A 16,809-nucleotide genomic window follows, 5' to 3' on the forward strand; every position below is an offset into this window, starting at 1 on the left:
CCGAGGTGGGCACAACCTGGCCCCTACGAAGCAGGGGCTTGGGAAGTTAGGTAGCTGTTGCTAGCTTGACTCCGTTGCGCAGCAGCCTGGGTTCCCAGGTGTTTCACCACCCCATAGAGCTTCCCCCTTACCAGCCGTGGTCCTGTTGTAGCCCTGCCATGTTTGGTTTGGGAGCCTAGGGAAGCAGATGAAATATTGCTCATTGGTTGCCCATGCAGGTTCTTCCTAATGGCCAAGCCGTGCCTTATGCCAGTCTGCCAAGGACCTGCGTCCTCCCACTGTGCCTACTCTCCAGTTCTTGGCTTTCCAACCTGTTTTGATGGAGTCTCCTCCTTCTTGCAGGCACCTGAGCAAATAAGATACCACCTTTCCTGCCTGTGGTGAATTATTTTTCGTGGTGGTGGACAGGAAGGATGTAGCATACTTATGGCATCTTTGCTGCTGCCACCAAAGTGTTAGGAAAGGGCAGGAAAAATACTGCCATAGCTACAGTGTGGATCAGGAGTATAGCCAACAGAGGAGCTGGGTCTGTGAAGCAGTTGGCCATGGGGTATGCTTTAAGGGAGCACAAGGCAAGGGGTGCTTAGTGATAAGCAAATGTGCCAGGGGAGTCATGATGTTTCCCCCATCCCTCCCTGTTCAACAGAGCATCGCTGACAGAGTATTCCTAGGGAACGAAAGAGGCACCATAAATACATGCAGTTAAAAGACCAGAGAGGGTAGGTTTTGCTGTCTAGCTATTCATGAATCCAGAAAGTCTTTTATAGGGTTTTATGTGTTTTCTTGCTTCATATCTCTGTTCTTCAATGCCAAGAGCTTCAGGATTTTATTTTGAACCGTTAACCCTTGTACCTCTGAGAATGGCAATGCCCACTTTTCCTCGTTTATTAATGCTCCTTTAATTACATATTTTGCTGTTGGTTCCAAAAAAGATATGGATATTTGCATAATTTGGCATTACCAGAAGGAAGGCATGTTAATTCTGCTTCTGCAGCATCAATGGCAAGATTCTTCTTCTCCTGGTGGCGGATGGGAAGTGCACTGGGCTCTGTCTCCCCATGAGCTGTGGGCAGTAGGATTTCAGGTGTCTGCAGTCAGAGCAGCTGAGTAAAGTGCAGTTCAGTTGTCTGTGTTTCAGTGTCAGTCTCACATTTCTGAAGTGTTTCTGAGCAGGTGAGGCTAGCAAGTTTTCTTAGCCAGGAAAAGTGTCTATTCCTCTGACTAGCTTGACTTCCAAGCAGGGCTTTGCTCAGAGTCCATATGGTTAAACGTGTACTTTGAAATGGGCATCCACAGTGGAATAGTTGAAAAAGGTGGTCCTATATGCAAAATCCTATATGAAGGCAGGGTCCGAGCTGTGACCAAGGGACAGAATTTTGTTCCAAGTACTGTTCCTTAAAATAAGACCATGTTTCCTTGTATCCTGGAATGGTCTTGGCACAGGGACAAATACAGAACTCAGTTCTCTGAATCCTAAAATTAGTGTATGGTCTCATTTCAGCATATCTGTTTGGTCAGACAGGGTGATTGATGCTTTTCTGAACTGCATCAGCATTAGAAAACAAAAATACTTTAAAAGATTATCAGCAAAGCACAAGATAACTTTTTTTTTTTTTTTTTTAGATATTGTCAGTTCTGTATTTGCAGAGAAAAGAGAAATAGATACCATGCAATGTTCTGCACAAGTCCTCTGGGGGAACAGATGTTTTTTCACAGCTCTGGAGAAAGGCTGTGAGCTACTTCACAAATGCACCTCAAAGTATCTTATCCCACCTTATGTTCTCACAACCGTTAATAACATTTCCATATACTGGCAACTTTTAACTGGGTACTTTGTCATGGGGAAAGAAGAATTGCTTTTTCAGTTGGTTTTTTTTTTTACATGCATAGAAATACATTTTTAAAAAAATATCCATAGGCATAGAGTAGCTTTTGGGTTTGGGATAACCTTTGTGCCTTTTCAGTTATCCAGATGCTGTCAGAGGGAGCGAAACTGAAGGGAAGAGAACATCTCATACTGCTCAGATTTAATGCCTGCCATGCCATTGCTTTCACTTTCTGTCTACAGCTGCTGTAATTCTAGTGAAGAGCTCCTCATTCTCAAAGGTTACACTTTCTGTATGGCAGGAGTGTTATCTCCATCAGGGAAAAAACAGAAGTCAGACTTACTAGAATGTTTTAGCAGAGAGTAGGGAGGACTACAAGCTCTTTATTGAATATTATGGAGTGAGAATATTTGTATGTATATACAGATTTCAACCATCACATCTTTTCTAATGTCTCTCTAAAGATGAATAGCTCTTGAAAATAACTATTATTTTTCTAATATCTCTTTAAAAATAAATAAGTGCTGTGAGTTTCTTTCTGAAGTCTTACATAAAGAATCTTAGAAAAATACATCTTGCGAAGTAGTATAGAGCTGAAATTCAGTATGATTTATTGCGTCTCAAGGATGCTGTGGTGACAGCTACCTGCTCAATGCCCTTTGTGTGACTACTAAAAATGTTGTTGTACCCGTGCTTCCCTCTCTTATGCCATTGTGACTCTTCTTTCAGCTGTGTCTATCCTAGGAAGTTGGCTTGCATGCTTCATGCCAGGCTGCTGGTGTGATTCCCGTGTAGAAAGCTCATTTTCAAGTGCACCATGCGGTAGCAGGAGCAGTATTATTTGACTGGCCTCCTCCCACTCTCTGTGTTCCTAACTGGGTTATGCTGGTCCAACTTCAGCAGATCCTGTGCCGTCTGCCCTCTGCAGCACTCTTCCTCTGAGTCACATCTGCAGGATTAAGACAGTTTGTAGCTTGTCGGGGGGGTAGCCTCCAACATGTTTTTGCGGTATCTAGTTGGAAAAAAAAAGGCTGAACTGATTGCAGGACTAGCACGAATAGTACAGTAAATAAACCTTCAAAAAAGGTCAAAATAATCCCTCCATAAACTGTGGCGTCAGTGCGTCTGTGGGCCATGCTTCTTGCATGGTGCTTGGCTCCTCAGAGGCTCCCAGTGGCCTCCCCTTCCAGGCAAATGCCGTTGAGTTGGGGTTAGTGTCTCACATGCCTGGTGCCTATTTGGGAATAATTTTATTGATGTCTTAATGTCCACCGAAAAGGCAACCGCCCCTGACTATGGCCCCCTTTAAGAAAGGGGTGGGTGATAAAAATGGAGCAAAAAAAGGGAAATGATATTCACGGAGCTACCAGCCTTAATACATTTGTAGGAGGTATTGTTAAAAATTGTGGCTCTTGAAGGTTGGCTGTCTTGTTAAGAATAGCAAGTGTTCATCAAATGAGTTCCCAGCAGGTAGCCCTACTTCCATATCTAAATGAGATCCCCTTTTCTTGTAGGGTAGAAAACAGCTTTCTTGGGTCCCATCTGCATTAGCAGTTGACTGTGTTTCTTGGCGGTTATTTTTCCCTTCCCCCACCATAGGACAGTGCTAAACCAGAAGAAAAAACAAACAATTATTTTCCATGTAATGCCAGAAAGTTTGACTCCAACATGGGTCTCTGGGAGTGTTAAGCATTTTCCCATACTCTCCCCAAAGACATGCTGGGGTTCAGTACGGTCCAAGTTTGAAGCTGTAGTTTAAAAGCAGAGGGGCTTCGTTAGCGGTTTTGGATTAAGGGGTTCCTCCCCGTCCTCCTCAGCTGCTCGTTCCTGCTCCCATGCTGGAGTGCCCTCTCCTCTCAGGTGTGCTGTCACATGTGTCTTTGAGCAGGATGAGAGCCATGATCCGGGTTCAAACAGACAAAAAAGGCCTTATGGAAAGGTGTTGCTTGTAAGCCTGCTAAGTTCCCTGGTCTTGTTCACAAAGCTGCCTATGCAAAGAGTAGCGTTAGCGTGTGACAAAATTGGGATGGGACCGAAGGGTGGGGGTGATTGAGTGATGGAGTGAGAGATGCCCCTTTGCTGCTGGTGGAGCTGAAGCTGCTCCTTCCCCCTGCAACCCCAGCCGGCTCCGCTCCTCTCCTCTGCCAGCCCGGCCATCTCTGGCCATTGTCTCTCCGAGGCGGAGGAAGATGGTGCCAAGTGACCCAAGGCAGGGATTAAGCCATTTTTCTCCCAGTTAACCCGCGTGTGAAGGTTCAGGCTGGCAAAGGTAATCGGGCTTCTGGAGAGGTTTGCTTAGGGCAGCGGATGGGTGCCCACTGCTCAGGAGCTCACGGTGGTGGTGAAGCTCGTGGGAACTGTATGCCTCGGCAGCTCTGAAAATGGTGGTAGGAGTCCACTTGTCCTGATACAAAAAATACAGACACCTGCATGTAGCTGCTTCTACATGTAAATGTGCAGGGGAAGTGCAGTGTTAACGTTGACCAGGAATGGGAGATAGGTGCATAGGTGCTCCCGGTTTTACAGCCTGCTTCAGATTATAAACGTTGATGTTTCGTTCTCCTTACAAGGATCGACTGTTTCTGCTTTTTCCTTTCCGCTGGGTACACTGGAGAGAGGCTGGAGCAAAGGAACTTGGCATGCCTGCTGTTTTGTGTGGCTCACCTTAGTTTCTGGCTTTGTAGGTTTGCTTTATAATTAATGTATTCTGACGGAGGGTGAAGCTGGCTTGATGTTAGGTGATGGCCCCTGAAACTTTACTTGCCTTTTCTGCCTATTTTGGAGAATTTCAAAGATCTTTACAAACTTGAATGACTCTTAATAGCAGAAGGTGGTTGTCCGTGCTACTCACTGATGGATGGACTTCAGGTTCTCCCACCTGGAGCCATCAAAACAAGACTCGCTAGTGCACCCATTAACCCCGCTTAGGGACAGACAGAGGCTACTTTTAAGGCACTGCAGAAGTTGATGTTTGTACAAATAAATCATGTGTTTGACAGCTCTGGAGGGGAGATGTGGCACCTTCATTTCCCACAGGCAGTTACTCGGTAGAGTTGACTTGGTGTTTTCATCACAAGGATGTTGTTGTGCAACTGCCAAAAAACCCACTACATTTTAGCACCATTGTGGTCAGTGCTGTCCTGAGGCAGTCAGGTCTGGAGGTGTCTTCTGAAGACATCAGGCTTTATTTTCTGCAGCATGTGCTCTTACAGGAGCATGGAGTGTGTTTTGATGAGCAGAAGCATGCTGTGTTTACCCCCCTGTGAAAGGCGTTCCTCCAGAAGATGCTCACTGTTCCCTCCAGCTGGACATCATTGCAGGTTATTTTTAGCTGGGTTTGGTTTTACTTTCAGATAAACAGATCTTGGGAGCCACCTCTCCCTTCTCACAAGCCAAACGTCTTTTCTGGTTACCTCGGATTAATTTGCCTTGGTGTGGGTGATGGATGTGAAGGTGTGTGCTGACAGCTGCAGGTGCTAATCCCAGAAGAGTCCCAGGGTGCCAAAAAGGAGATGAGCACCGCAGCATCTGCGGGGGAGCAGCTGGGGAAGCCCCCGGGGACGTGGGAGGGAAGAGTCGACTGGCTCGACAGTTCTGTTTTGGGCAAGACCGGCTTCCTTGCAGTAGTGGTGTTGGCAGCTTTCTCGTCTCCTGAAATGCGTTGCTTTTGCACAAAGGCAGCTTCTGTTTCTTCCGTGTTGCCTGTCCCAAGTGGGATTCGTTGCTGCTGCCTTCAAGATGACTCTTCTGCCTTCTGTCTAATTCGTTCATTCAGATGGGCTTGAAATTTGTCTTAGGGGCTCATTACCCAGAAGACAAGACAAGTCCCACTGTTAAATGGGAGCACTCATATATTGAATGCTGAAGATGATGGACAGTGTTTCCAGGAATTGTCTCAAAGTGCATGCATACTTAAAGATACCTTACAAAGAAATGCATCCAAAGTGATCGTTGCATCTACTTGTTTCTTCCTTGACAGACAAATCAAAATTTGTTTGCATTTTTAGTACATTGCCATTTACAATTTTCAGCTTTGACCCAACGTGTAGTAGGGGAAGATGGTACAGGTCTCCCGTACACTGCAACCTGGATGGGAATCATTGTTGTCAAGCAGAGGGGGCTGCAGCAGCATGGCCGGCTGCTCGCCACCATCCTGGGGGCCGAAAAAGCGTCATCCTTGCCCAGAAGGCAGCTTCCTTCTTGCACAGAGAGGGGATTTGCACAAGGGCTCGGCTGCTGTTGGGTTCTGGGGTTGGCTGTTTTTTTGTGTCTGACGTGAACCTGAAAGAGAGCTGAGCAGTTGCAACCATTTTCTGAGCTATTTTAGAAATTCGTAGTCACTGGAAAAGGCTGCGGCTGAAGCACAAGTGACCAGCTCCACACAGTAGTAAATAAAATGCCAATATGTTTGCTAAGAGATTAGTATGAGCACGGCTGCTTGTAAATTCTCTGAACACATCAAAGAGCCTTATTGTTGCACTCAGGTTTTAATTCCTTATTAGTTTCAGGAAATACATGTCCTCAGAGCAATGAGAGGAAACTTTGAACGTTTTTCTTCCTCTTGTGCTGGGTGTGGGCTTGGTACTGCCTAATTGTTAGTCTGTCTGATGCCTGTACTCCCATAGGAAGCAAGAACAAACCCATTTACATTTGTGTCATTGCTGTGTGCTTTCAAATACGTGGCCTACTCATTTTTTTTCTCTTTTTGATTTTTTTTTTTTTAAGATCAAAGGTGACAAGAATAGCAGAGCAGAGAAGTTAAGAATGATGCAGAGAACACAGATGTGAAGAACAAAGGAGAGAGGAAGGAGCTGAGCCCAGTGCAGAGGGGGAGAGGAGAAGAAGCCTAAATGCAAGTACTTGAACATGGAAATGATGGGCTGCAGGCTGTTTAACAGGAATTTAATGCGGTGCTTTAATCTGCATCTAGTGCCGGTTGGTTCTTTCAGAGCAGTGCCTGAGATTGGTTAATGTTTTTAAAATTTTCTGCCTCAGGTTCAAGACTTTGGACTCTTTGTCAATAATTTACAGCTCTAAACAGGGAAGTGGCATCAGGGTCACGTGTGTGTGTGAGAGAGAAAGAGAGAAAAAAAGAAGTCAGTTTGAGTCTTAACTGAATAATATAATGTGGTGTGGTGCAGCTGAGGGGGCTGTAAAGCACTCACTTCCTAGCTAAGCAGTATCAAAATGTAAAATAGCAGCTAAAAAATCAGTGACTGGGTTGATCAGAGAAAGCTGGAAGGAGGGGGTCAAACTACTCAGCCAGAACCAAAGTGGTCTGATAAATTGCTGTGATGTAAAATGTATTTTTCATAATTTTAGTCAAGTTTACGAGACAGAAACAGGCATTTGAAAGCACTCTTGTTAGCAGGTGCATCATTTCAGCTAGTACAGTGATGCCTCCTGCATGTGAATTTTTTTGGTTACATTTTTTTTCTTGGCAAAAAAGGTCTTGTGTAAATGCAGGTACATGGGCCAAAAAGAGGTCTCTTCAGGAGCGTAATTGTTTTTCTTTGCGGCCTCTGGTATCCCGCCTGTATCATCACACAAGCTTTTGCCAATATGATGTGTCTTCTTCAGGTGAAGGTTTTCCTAACCCAGGTGTACCAGAAGAGTGTTTTCTGCCATAGAGAATGCTTTATCATCTCAGTTGCTCTTAGGGGAGGCTCCCGCACAGATCCAAAGTCACTATTATATTTATAATTGTTCGATGCCTGCAAAGCTTTAGTAAGTCTGTACTGTGCAGAGATGGGAGAGCTGCCTGGGAGTTCTGCCTGGAAAACAAGTAACCTTGTCCCTTGTTCCCTGCAGCTCCTTACAGGGCTGGTGACAATGCCTGTCGAAAGGATGCGGATGCGCCCCTGGCTGGAAGAGCAAATCAACTCTAACACGATACCGGGGCTGAAATGGCTAAATAAGGTAAGGGGGGCGCATGCATATGTGTGTGTACGTGTGCAGAAGAGGGACTTTATAGCAGTGCCTGAGGTTTGGATAAGTAAATCAGCTCATTCCTGGTTTTCAAAGGGGTGACACGGGGAGGAAGGGCAAAGCTGAATGCTTCCTGCTGAACCGGTTCTTCCAGCCTCACCTGCCAGATCTGAGGCACACTGCTTTGGCCTGGCGGATTTGTGGCTCCTTTGAAAGCATTTTCTAACTCTTTATTTTTGGAGAGAGCATTTCTGGAGACTCCGCTAGGTTTTTTTTAAGCTGGGAACAGATTGCTCACCAAGTAGCGTCAGAGGGATGTGAACAAAATGCTCTCCTGAGGTGGAAGGCTATATTCTGTGTTAGACTCTGGGTTGAAGCAATGATCTCCAGTTTCAGACTTGTGTGACTTCTCTGATACTTCTCAACCTGGGAGAAAACGGGATAACTTTTCCCCTGCCAGACCCAAACCTAATATTCCTGGTCCTGAGCTCTTACTGAGAGCTCTGGACACTTTGAGAGCAGAAGCGTGGGCTCCAAAATGTCAGTGCCCAATTTGCATTTTTTTTAACTGGCTCAATAAAACCAAGGAGTGTATTTGAGACTTTGAACAGTAATAAACCCTGAAATATTGCATGCATTCTGCGGTATGCAGGAGCATAATTCACCACACTGAAAAGGATGAAGCAGTTTTGGCTACAGAGGCTACTTTATTATCAAAATGGGTGGAAATGCACAAAATCAGGTGCAGAAACATAGGAGCTGCCACTCTGATTAAGACACTAACCCAGTTAGTCTGGTGTCCTCCCTATAGTGGTAGTTGTGGTGCTCAGGTGTTCATTTTTAGAGCTGAAGAATGGCAATTAAGAGTACTACTTTTTATTTCAGCTTTCAAAGCTAGAAATGCTCGTGACTATAAAATTATCAGGAGCCCTTTAAATTTCAGCTACGAATTTTGTTTCTCAGGAACTTCCTGCATCAGTGACTCTCATATGCTGTGGCTGGGTAAATAAATATTGCTTTATCTATTCTCTAGTTAGCTGCCCTGTGAATTTGAGTAGGTCCTTGTTCTTGCATAATGGGGTCACAGCTGAAGAGGAGAAAGAGACCAGTTTTTACTGTTGTCTTTGTAATTTGAGTCCCACGTTCGTGTCCCTATGGATTCTTCTCCTTGAGTATGTCTACTTCGGTGTCAGGTCTCTTCCGCTGACAGTCCATCTCTGCCATCCTTTGTTGGGCATTCCTGCCCAATCCTGAAATAATTTCTCTGCACTTAGCAGGGCACAGTATTTCAGATTTGAGCATATTACTCTTAAATATAATGTTGTCATCTGTAGGTTGTGTTCACGTAACCTGTTTCGGTACACCCCAGGAATGTGCTTGCCTCCTTTGCTCTGCAGTGTGAAAACACTGCCAGTGTGCTAAGGGCTTCGTTCTTCCAAGTTCAGCCCACCAGCCCATAAAGGCAGTTTGCAAGGCATGTCATGTTGTTTAATGTTTGCAGCCCTCTGATCGTGTTGTTACAGCGGTTTCTGCCTTGTGCTTCTGGCGTAAACTGTTTGCATGCAAGAGTTGGTAGGAGATTTTGTCCTTAGTTAGCATATTCTATATTGACCAAGGTTTGTCTCACAAATAAAGTATTTTGAAATGTTTTTTTTTTTTTTCTAAAACAATGCCCTGGCTCCTACCAGAAAGAGGATACCAGGCTAAGTGGCCTGCCTTGAGGTTTATTAAACTCTGATTCCCCACTTCTACCCTCCAATTTGGCATCAGTCTGGGTTGCCTTTATTGTGCTCAACAAGCTAATTGCACTTCTGAGCATTTCTGTTTAAAAATGTTTAAACATTCATTCCAACAATGAATCATTAAACCAAAAATATTTCTATTTTTACTGTAAATCCTGACCATAAACAAAGCCATGGATGGAATCAATGATACAGTGTCATGTGTATCACAGCCCATTCTGTACCCACAGAATCAACTCTGGAGGCTGTAGGATTTTGGGATTTGTATATTTTAATCAGAGTTTGGCAAAGGACAGTTCACAGTACAGAAAAGAAGGTGGGTCAGATTAGCAAGAGAATGGCATTCGTGTGTATGCACAGCTTTTAAGGAAATGAGATTTAAATACTAAAGAAACTATTACCATTCTGGGTTTGTCATTGGCTGTCTCTTCTTGGGGAATTTTTTCAGACTGAGAAAGGAATTAAACCTCTCTTGGTTAAAAATGACAAATCAGGTACAGCTGACTTACCTAATTCCTTCCCCTACTGTCAGTTGATCACATTATACCTCCTGCTTTGTGTTCCCCTCCAGAACAGACCCCTCTCTGTAGGGCTTAAAAAATAAATACTTGTGTAACTCCCTGGTGAAAATGTTATCCTGCTGAATGGCATGAGGGAGGAAGGGAATTTCTTTACCTTCCCAGAGAGACAAAACTGGGAGGTGTGAAGGAAATTACATAGTTCAGTAGAGGGCAGAGGTGCTGTGAGGGGGGGATAATGAGTGTCCCTCATGGATCTGGAAAAGGAAGTTAGAGTGGAAACATTCAGAGTAGCTGTAACAGGAGTCAAGAGGCCACCTACTGCTTTGATGGATGCTTGGAGTATTACCCACCAGACGGATGCCACTATTTAAAATTTGTCCTATGACTTTCTAGCTAGTATGTGATCTTATGTTCATTCACCTACTTGGAGCATTTTGCAACGCTAGGGTTGCAAGCGTTCGATACTATTTTCCTCTTCCTGCCTATTTCTAAGAATGTGACACCTTTTCCCTTTTGATGTCCCCACTGGCGTTTGGTAGCAATTCCTGTTACGCTGCAAAAGTTTTGTGGGTTGTGCTTTTGACTTCAGGTGAGGCTAATTTTTTAATAGAAACACAAGACTCCTACACAGATGTCCAGTGATGGAGTGCTGTACCATGCAAAAACCAGCACATGGTTTTTCAAGTCTCAAGAGAAAGCACTGATGAGCCTTTTCCTATTAAGGTCATTATTAGGAAGCATGGACTGAAGAAGGATATAGGTAAATGTTTGATAATGTGTGAAATCAAAAACTAGTATTTGAATAGAAACCATCTAGGTAAACTAGAGCAGAACACACAATCACATGGTATTGCTGCAATCAGCAGTCTTGCAGGATTTCAGAGATTAGATATTTGATAGTTGATGAGAAAATCTGTAGTTTCTAGACGGGTATGTAAAATTATATATGTATTATAAAATTATAATACACATGGATTCTATGATTTTGTTATTTATATTATAATTTGCTATAAGTCCGTGTGCTGTCTTAACATCTGGGATTGGGAAGAACTTTCTGTAATGAACAGAAACACTCTAATGAACGCTTAGACTGCTGTTGAGAGTGTCCTGGCACCTTCCTTTGAAGCAGTGAGTACAGTTGATGATGACAGGATGCTATGTCTGGAGCCTTGTTTGGTCTGCTAGCTCCTATAGAACTTTCTGAATTATCATACGGAATATGAAATCCATGGTATAACCTCCGTAGCATTGTGTGGCATTGTTCAAACCTCTCCCCATCACCAAGCATGAGAAGACTTTTTCATCTGGTCAATTCTTAAAGTTCTTGTTGATAGAAATTGTTTTCTATGGAAGTATGAATTTTTTTCCATGCTCATTGTAGTCTCTGGGAGAGTAAAGGCAAGGAAGCTTATTCTAGCTCTGATGCATACAGTAGTGCTGTGGACCACAGGATAGTGGGGTTGAGGCGTTCTTTAGACCACTTCTACTTGGGGAAAGAGGAGAGCATCTCTGTAGGATGATTTAACTATATAGAGGGGGAAGAATAAGGAGGCAAGAAGCACATGAGAGAAGTGATGGGAATGCATTAAGAGGAAGAATGAGAGCGTGAGGGCTTGAAGGGGGATGAGGAACGTGTTAAATCTGTGCTTTCACCAAATTAAAGAAAAGATGAAGCCAAGCGAGAAGGGAAGAATGCAATTCCAAACAAGTGAATGTGAATGAGAGAAAGGATTGAAGACAAGAGCTGAAGGACGATACAAAACACAGGCTCAAAAAAAAGAGATCACATGGAAAGGAAGGAAAATAAACCTAACCTTGACATTAGTGAAATATTAACCAGACACTCAAGGAAGAAAAGTGGTTGTTGGAGGAAGGGGAAAGGGCAAAGGATTCATCTCACCCGACCACAGACATCTACAATGCAGTTGTTTAAATGAGAGCTGCCTGTCTAGAGTTGATTGTAGTCAATGGAGAGAAATAGGCTCTTTTAGGGTGCAATTCAGTTGGTGTAGCTCAGGTGACTACCTCAGGAGGAGGGTGCATTTTGCCCTGGAAGTGCTTTTCTCTTCACAGACTAAGAAGTGGATCTAAACCTGTACTGGCAGTGTTTATAGTGCAAGATGTCTGCATGTGAAGCCAGATAAGATGTATTCCCCCCAATAGGGGAGAAAAAACAACTGTTGTGGAACAAACTCCATTTGTATGGCTTTGCAGAAATGAGCGTGAAGAGTTCTGAAGCAGCCTTGTAGGTCAGCACATTGGAATTCGTTCCCATGTTGTATGACATAAAAGCACATCTGACCCAGTACCCATCTGGCCCAGTATCCTGTGTGCTAAGTGCTTGTGGAAGGAGTATAGGAAACATGCTGTTCAAGCTCTGAAAGCCATTGGGCTCTCAGAGCTGGAGCTGCATCCCAAAACTATCATCTTTAATAGTCAGCAGTGTACTATCTTCCATGAGTTTTTCTGATCCCTTTGGGAATCAGTTTATACTTCCACCATATAAGGCATGCCCTGGTTTAACTACATGTTGTGTGTTTAAAAAAATAATTTAAAAAAAGCCTTCCTTTGGATTGCTTTAAATGCCCTTCTCTTTGGCCTAAAGTTTCTAAACTAAAATACTTCAACTATCTTCAGTGCCACCCCTTCACATGGGTGTCTTGTATTTTTTATCCCCATTGGAGAGATGTCTACAGTTGATATATTCATATGCCTGTTTGCTTGGCGTATAAATTTGAGAGATCCCTTTCCTTTACCATGCTAGTATTTTACTGGCTGAATTCTAAATCCCTTGAATTTGCTCTGTTCCTATGGTTGTTTAGTTTCATATCTATTTTTTCTAACCATAAAAGTGTCTGTGCTGCCAAAAGTAGCCTTCGTTTGAATGTTTAGAAATGTGTAGCACTGCATGTTTTATCCATGTGTCAGCTTGGAAGGCTGCCAGGCTCATCGTCCGTGAAGGGGCTTCTGAGTATTTCATATACTTAGGGCTGTATTCTGCTTTCGGTGACGCCAATGGATATTTTCCTATTGAGTTCAGTGACAGTGGCACTGGGTTAGAAGGAAGCAAAACACTTGTAGATGCTGGAACTGTGCTTTTAAATAAGTGACTTAAAGTCGTCAGAATATCCCTCAAGTCAATCAGTGTTGGCATTTCCTGTTTGTTTTCCCTTCCAGGAGAAGAAGATTTTTCAGATTCCCTGGATGCATGCTGCAAGACATGGGTGGGATGTTGAAAAAGATGCTCCCTTATTTAGAAACTGGGCAATTCACACAGGTATTGGAACTCTCTTTCTGCAGGACAGATTTTCCCATTGTTTTCCCTTTTAAAGTTACATTTTCCTGCTTTCTTGTCTTTGCTTTTACTAACACAGAGAGTGAATTTAAGTTTCTAGATTTGTGGGAGGCTAAGTGCTTTTTTCAAGGCCTGCGATACTCTCCAGCTTTATTGAAGCGCCGTAACTCATTTGCATTGAGGAACACAGTAAAACTTAATTGATTTAAACGTTAACAAGATTGGGTTCAAAATTGTCAGGAGTAGAGCACACTCAGCACTTTGTAGACTTGGGCCCTTAGGCTTTTTATGCCTTTCTATGGATTTGAGCCAGACATAATAAAGGTAAATGCCGCGCAAGCTTTTCCACATTGTTGTGGAGTCACATCTGATCTGCAGTGCCCTGCATCCTTCTTGAGCAGAAACTGTTCATCATGTGTTCTAGAAACGTGCATGGGAATGAGATCACAACACTCTCTTGCAACCTCAGCTATTGTTTGATGGCTTGTTGTGGGAACCAAAGGCTGATACCTTGAAGTTAACCTATGCTGTTATTAATTCGCCTTAGGTTTTCAATTGCACGTCGTGTGTGCCTAACTATCTTTTCTTGCTTAGGAAAATACCAGTCAGGAGTAGATAAACCCGATCCAAAGACGTGGAAGGCAAACTTCCGTTGTGCCATGAACTCTCTGCCTGACATAGAAGAAGTGAAGGACAAAAGTATAAAGAAAGGAAACAATGCCTTCAGGGTGTACCGGATGCTGCCGTTATCTGAAAGACCTTCCAAAAAAGGTAGAGGGGAGAGCTTGTCAACATGAAAATGGTGTTGGGGGCATTGTTTTTATTTTGGGGCCCACAAATGTGCCAGTTCTACTTCTGCTGTGAAGCTGGACATTTTTATCCAGATATTCCCCAGAACTTAGGAACAGCTGTATGAAAAATGGGCTACATTCAGTTAAGAGAACAAGCCGCTTGGAGGGGGAGAATCAACGAGATGTGGTACCCCCAAGCTGGTGATGTGTGTAAATTGTGTTAGTTCTGTTACAGCCGATGGAGTTGTGTTCATATGCTAGTCCCAGGTCTCCTTCAGTCAAGGAAGATGATTAGGGGGATATTAGAGATCAATGCATTTAACTCAGTAGGGCTCATTCAGAATACGGTGGCAGACATTTTGGTATCTTTTGTCAAGCAAGGGTAGAAATAAACTGGCGCTGTGTTGAGCTGAGTGGGAGCAGTACACTCTCTGCTCAGAATAGTAAACCGTGAAACCACTGTTAGTTACGTAGCTACACTAGGCCATGAAAAAACAGCCCCCACAGCATGATAATGGTGAAATGGGAAACTATGTTTGAATCCCCAAATTTAGGGATTAGGTCTCCCATCTGCCAGGAGAGGACCTAACCACCAGGTCAATCTCATGAGTATTTGGTTTCTTATGGAGTAGAAACACTGGCTTCTTTATGGCTCAGTGGCTTCCTTATGGCTTTGTTACTGGTTTATGGAGTAGAACGATGGCTTCCTTAGTCCTCTGGTATCCTCTGGTGTCTAGGATTTTTGGGCGAAAAGATAACCTGCAAACCAAACGCACGGTGTCCCTCTAAAATCCAATTCAGTTCACCTGTAGCTCAGTTTGCTATTTTCTTAAATTGGGAAGTGAAAGGCATATCTTCAGTTTAAGGTCAGTGTGATTGGAAATGATGAACTGGCATTTTGGGGGCAGAATCATACTATGAAAGGGAGATCAATCTGCAAAAGGTAGAACATTTGCTTTGAAACTGTTTCCAGTCTCTTGTATGTTCAGGCATATTTCCCTGAACCATAACCTGTCCCATTGTGGTAGATTCCTCTCATAGCTGTAAGAACTAGAAAAGTTCATCATGAAAGCTGAGATTCTGAAGATGGGGGCTGTAGCAGGAGAGGATTCTGCAGCAAGTCCAGTTACAATAAAACTCTGACGTATTTTGGGTCCTGTATATATTCTCACATGCCCTTTCTATGTGGCACGTGGCTAAATTTATGTGTGAGTGAGAGCAAAAGAATTTGGCTGCAAACATGTCTAATTCTCAATGTGTCGTGTAGTAGAGATGGGAGAAATTCCTGGGACACGTCTGTGCAAACAGTGGGGTGGATTTGAGCTTGCACCAGCAGGTCTGAGCTTCCGCATCAGGGTCTTGTGAATTCAGAGCAGAGGCAGCAACGCTGGGGTCTGCCAAGGCACACAACACTTTGTGAGGGTCATATGCTGTGTGGTTTTCTGGATTCTCAAGTCCAGCATGATTGCTTAAACCAGTTTTGCATGAATTATAAAATATAGTCCCCCTCCTCAGGTTGCAACTATTTACAAAAATATTTGCTGAAGTTTATTGTGATCTCTTTTCACATTAAATCAATGAACAACCTCCCTTTTCCAGTAGCTACAGTGAGAGTGTCACAAATGTGATGAGACATATATTTTGATTTTTTTCCCTTTAAGAGTATTTTTCTTCCCCTTCCTTCTTTTTTAAGCAGGCCTTGTTGCTTAGTTTGTCACTCTTAGGTATTTTTCACCTTGTTTTTTTGACTGCAGTTGCTTTCCTCAGTCCCATCGTGGTTCTTTTTTGTAGCCCTTTAAAAAGAAACACCGGAGTGTTCAAGGTGAATTTTTGACTGCCCAGGCCTTAAGGGGGGTTTAAAATTAAGCAAAATGTGTTCTCCCTTTCCTAGGAGGTGCTACCATTTTGAGGCACGTTTTGGGGCTATTTGTTGGTGAATATAGGAAGTGTGAAGGATAACTTGTGGCACACAGGACTTTAAGAAATCTTCCTTCTGTTGTTGCAGGAAAAAAAACGAAGTCCGAGAAGGATGACAAATTCAAACAAATTAAGGTAAGAAGTGGCTGTTTAATAGTGTGAGAGCTTGTGAAAACAGTCTGTTGCAAATTTTTTTAATAGCCCCAATAGTATATTGTGGTGGATATTTGCAAATCTGTCATGCTTGTGGTTTGGTTAAGTAGCTACAGTTACATGGGATGTTTGGGGTTTTTTTTAAAAACGTGAAGGCTGTTGGAGCCGTGACTGACGTCATCAGTTGACACAGCCTTTGTGTTACGCCTGGAGGTTGGAAAACTGGCAGCCTCGGCAATACATTTGCATTTGTTTGTCTGTGTAAGTAGAAATACAGTAATTATGGAAGGAATGCTTCTGAACAATAGAGCTACCTTTTGGAGCAATTAATTTCTGTGCGTAAGGAAGGCATTGGAAATTCATTTTCGTTTAGGCGAGGGGGAGAAGTTCTGTCAGAGCTGCACCTTCTGCTCATGTTTTGGCAGTTAGAATACCTCAGTTGTAAAGCTCCTCAGTCACTGCCTGAGATTTCTGCTTGTTCAGAGCATGGACCCAGACTGACGTTAGCTTTCCCTACAAAGCATGGTGTTTCCTAGCTTTTGCACTTCTGCCGAGCGCCTCTACGAGGTGGTCAGTATTACACACTGGCAGGATTTGGTCCGCCTTCGATGTTTTTCAAAAAGCAAATCGCAAAGG

The 16,809-nt window shown here is 43.4% G+C and overlaps 1 protein-coding gene across 6 annotated transcripts in view; it reads left to right on the forward strand.

The window, feature by feature from the left end:
- Positions 1 to 16,809, forward strand: part of IRF2 (interferon regulatory factor 2) — a 43,534-nt gene that overhangs the window by 11,753 nt on the left and 14,972 nt on the right. For all 6 annotated transcript variants that reach the window (XM_076336438.1, XM_076336443.1, XM_076336440.1 and 3 more), the window contains exons 2-6: positions 6,552 to 6,678; positions 7,638 to 7,745; positions 13,195 to 13,294; positions 13,907 to 14,083; positions 16,109 to 16,155. In XM_076336438.1, the coding sequence (XP_076192553.1) occupies positions 7,659 to 7,745; positions 13,195 to 13,294; positions 13,907 to 14,083; positions 16,109 to 16,155 (411 nt within the window). In that variant the 5' untranslated portion in view covers positions 6,552 to 6,678; positions 7,638 to 7,658. The remainder of the gene's footprint in view (positions 1 to 6,551; positions 6,679 to 7,637; positions 7,746 to 13,194; positions 13,295 to 13,906; positions 14,084 to 16,108; positions 16,156 to 16,809) is intronic.

Source organism: Aptenodytes patagonicus, chromosome 4 (assembly GCF_965638725.1).
Source record: "Aptenodytes patagonicus chromosome 4, bAptPat1.pri.cur, whole genome shotgun sequence".
In the NCBI taxonomy this organism is placed as follows: Eukaryota; Metazoa; Chordata; class Aves; order Sphenisciformes; family Spheniscidae; genus Aptenodytes; species Aptenodytes patagonicus.